The following is a 3016-nucleotide window of genomic DNA, read 5'->3' as shown; positions in this document are numbered from 1 at the left end:
GCTCTGCAGCAGCAGCAGCAGCAGCAGCAGCAGCAGCAGCAGCGGGGGGTGGGGAGAGGGGAGGCAGTGGGGAGACGCAGAGGGCGCTCAGGTGCTGGCTAGCTAGGTTGCTCGGTAGGTGGACGGGTGGCGGGCTGTGTGGTTTGCTGGGGAGCTAGATGGCTAGCTAGCTAGCTAGCTGGGAGGGTAGCTAGCTAGCTAGCTGGGAGGCTAGCTAGCTAGCTAGCTGGGAAACTGGCTAGGAGACTTGCTAGCCAGCTACCAACTGAGAACGCCGGGAACAAACACGAAGACTCAGCACCACCAGCTAGCCAGCTAGCTCGCCAGCCAGCTGGCTAGCTAGCTAGCTAGCTAGCCAGCTAGCTAGCCAGGGGGCTTGCCTTGTTTCTCCTCGACGCGTCTTTGTTCGGCCTCGCGGAGTCTTCTTTCTTCCTCCAACTTTTGCTGCTCCTCCTGCTTCTCCAGCCGCCGCAAGTTCGTGCGCCGCAGCCGCTCATCTGAACCGCAAACCCTAAACCCTAAACCCTAAACCCTGAACCCTACGCCCTAAAGCCGAGGGCCTGGGCCCACAAAGAGGGCGCTCAAGCAGCAGAGAGAAGAGGCGCTACTGCAGCTACTGCTGCTGCTGCTGTGAGTGCTGCTGCTGCTGCTGCTGCTGACTCATTTTAGCTGCTTCTGCTTCGAGTCTCTTTGGGATGGCCTGCTGGTAGGCGAGGCGTTCTTGCTGCTGCTCGAGTGTCTCTTCGGGCTGCAGGCACTGCACGGCGCTGCAGCAAAACACCCCAAACCCCAAACCCTAAACCCTAAACCCTAGAGCAGCGCGGGCGCGGGAGCCCCGCTGGGGGCCCCGAGCGCAGGGCCCAGCGGCGCGGGCGCACCCGCAAACCCCAAACCCTCGCCGGGCCTGCGCCCCCCCTGCCTAGGGTTTAGGGTTTAGGGTTTAGGGTTTACGTGTCGAGGGCGCGGGAGAGGGAGGCGAGGGTGTTGCGAATGTGCCTCTCGGGACAAACATCTGCTTCGGCGAAGATGAGGGCTTTAGCTGCGTAGTCGATGCGGACGCTGAAGGCGTCGGGCTCGTTGGCTGCTGCTGCTGCTGCTGCTGCTGCTGCTGCTGCGCTGCTGCTGCCGTCTGCTGCAGCGCCGCGGCGGCTGCTGTGCGCCAGAGACACCAACAGCTTCTCTGCTTCCGGCCAAGACAGAAAACCCTCGGGACAAACTTGAGTTGTGAAATGATCTATTGACAAACTCACGTAAACCCTCGCCAGCTGCTGCGTCAGTTGGCTGATAACCACCCGCTTCAGCGCGGGCACATAGGGCTGCAGCAGCGGCTGCTGCTCCAGCTCCTTCAGCAGCGGCTCGCACAGCGAGCTGCAGCACAAACCCCAAACCCTAAACCCTAAACCCTCACGCGCCCCCGCCCGCGTCTCCCCGGCGGCCTGCCCGCTTCCTCAGCGGTTCCCCACCAGGCCCCCAAACCCTAAATCCTAAACCCCAAACCCCAAACCCCACTTCGTCCCCCAAACCCGAAGCCCTAAACCCTAAACCCCACGTCACCCCCCAAACCCGAAACCCCACACCCTAAACCCCACTTCACACCCCAAACCGCAAACCCTAAACCCCACTTCACACCCCAAACCGCAAACCCTAAACCCCACTTCACCCCCCAAACCCGAAGCCCTAAACCCTAAACCCGCCTTCGCCCCCCAAACCCGAAAGCCCAAACCCTAGACCCCCGTGGACCCCCCAAACGCCAACGCGTAGACCCCGCTTCCCCCGCAAACCCTAAACCCTAAACCCTCGCACCAGAGCTTGAGGGGGGTGAACTCGGCCTGGAGAAGCGCGAAGAGCTGCTGGCAGGCGGGGGCTGCGTGCTGCAGAATGTCTTTGGAGTCCAAGGCCAGCAGCAAACTGCTGCGGGAAGGCATGGAGCTGTGGCCCAGCAGCAAAGCGAGTCTTTTGCGCTGTTCGAAGTTGGCGACGGACAACATGCTGTTTTCGCCGAAGAAGTCCTCCTGACGGCGGTCCCTGAGGGCCAAACCCTAAACCCTAGACCCCATAAACCCTCCCGCCCCGCCCCTGCGAGCCCCAAACCCTGCTGCTAAACCCTCTACAAACCCCAGAAGAGTGGCTGCGTGGCGCGCGGTCTGCGGGTGGTTTAGCGGGCCCGCGCCGCGCGGGCAGGCGCGAGCCCGCGCCCGCGCCCGCGCCCCAACCCCAAACCCTAAATCAGGGTTTGCTGACTGCTGCGCGTCCGGAGGCACCGCGAGCACCGCCAAAACCGCGACGCTGGCCAGGCTCTGCAGCTCCTGCTGCGCTGCACTTCTCTTGAAGTTCTTGATGTGGAGGAAGAAACGAACTGCAGCAAGAGCGTGGAAAAGGTAGTTTTTGGCGACCCAAAAGACCCTGCTGAGTCTTTCGTAGAGCAGCGCGAGCCAGCGCGGGAGGCGCTCGCGGGCGCGGGGGAAGGGCTCGGCGGCGCCCCCGATCCCGATCCCGATCCCGATCCCCGCCCCACAGCCGATCCCGCGCAGCGAACGCACGAACAAGTCGTGCAGCCCCAAGCTGCAGATGTCTTCTGCTGCTGCAGCACACTCGCGCCAGAGCTCGAGGTCTGCAGCAACAGCGAGCTGCTGCAGCCGCGTCTCGAGGTGCAGCTCGGGGCGCAGCAGCGGCTCGAGCTCGTCGCGGCCCCTGCTGCTGCTGCTGCTGCTGCGCTGCAGCAGCAAAAAGTGCAGCCGCAGCATTTCGCACAGCCTCCGGAACTCCTGCGGCCGCTTGTGCTGCCGACAAAAAGCAAAAGCTCTCCGCGCTGTCTCGTGATAAAGACTCTCCAACTTGGGAGTCAGCCGCAGCAAGTCCAAAATTATTTTGTAAACATCCCACTCCAGACGCAGCGCCTGGTGCACCTCCTGCGCCTCCGAGGAACGCAGCTCCACCTGCAAACGCCGAATTAGGGTTTGGGGTTTAGGGTTTACGGGGACAGGGGGGGGTCGGGGGTCGAGGGTTTCGGGGGAGG

At 63.0% G+C, this 3016-nt stretch overlaps 1 protein-coding gene across 1 annotated transcript; it reads right to left on the bottom strand.

Annotated features, from left to right (window-relative positions):
* Positions 1-363: 363 nt before the first annotated feature.
* On the bottom strand, positions 364-2744 carry ETH_00038350 (eukaryotic translation initiation factor 3 subunit 10, putative; the record flags this gene model as incomplete). Its single annotated transcript, XM_013374984.1, has 5 exons — positions 364-497; positions 661-767; positions 952-1368; positions 1804-2025; positions 2242-2744. 5 exons carry the CDS (start codon positions 2742-2744, stop codon positions 364-366), a joined length of 1383 nt encoding a protein of 460 aa, XP_013230438.1.
* Positions 2745-3016: the final 272 nt, after the last annotated feature.

Source organism: Eimeria tenella, genomic scaffold (assembly GCF_000499545.2).
Source record: "Eimeria tenella Houghton genomic scaffold, Eth_scaff2434, whole genome shotgun sequence".
Lineage (NCBI taxonomy): Eukaryota > Apicomplexa > Conoidasida > Eucoccidiorida > Eimeriidae > Eimeria > Eimeria tenella.
The sequence above is the reverse complement of the archived record's forward strand: the minus strand, read 5'-3'. Positions and strand labels throughout refer to the sequence as shown.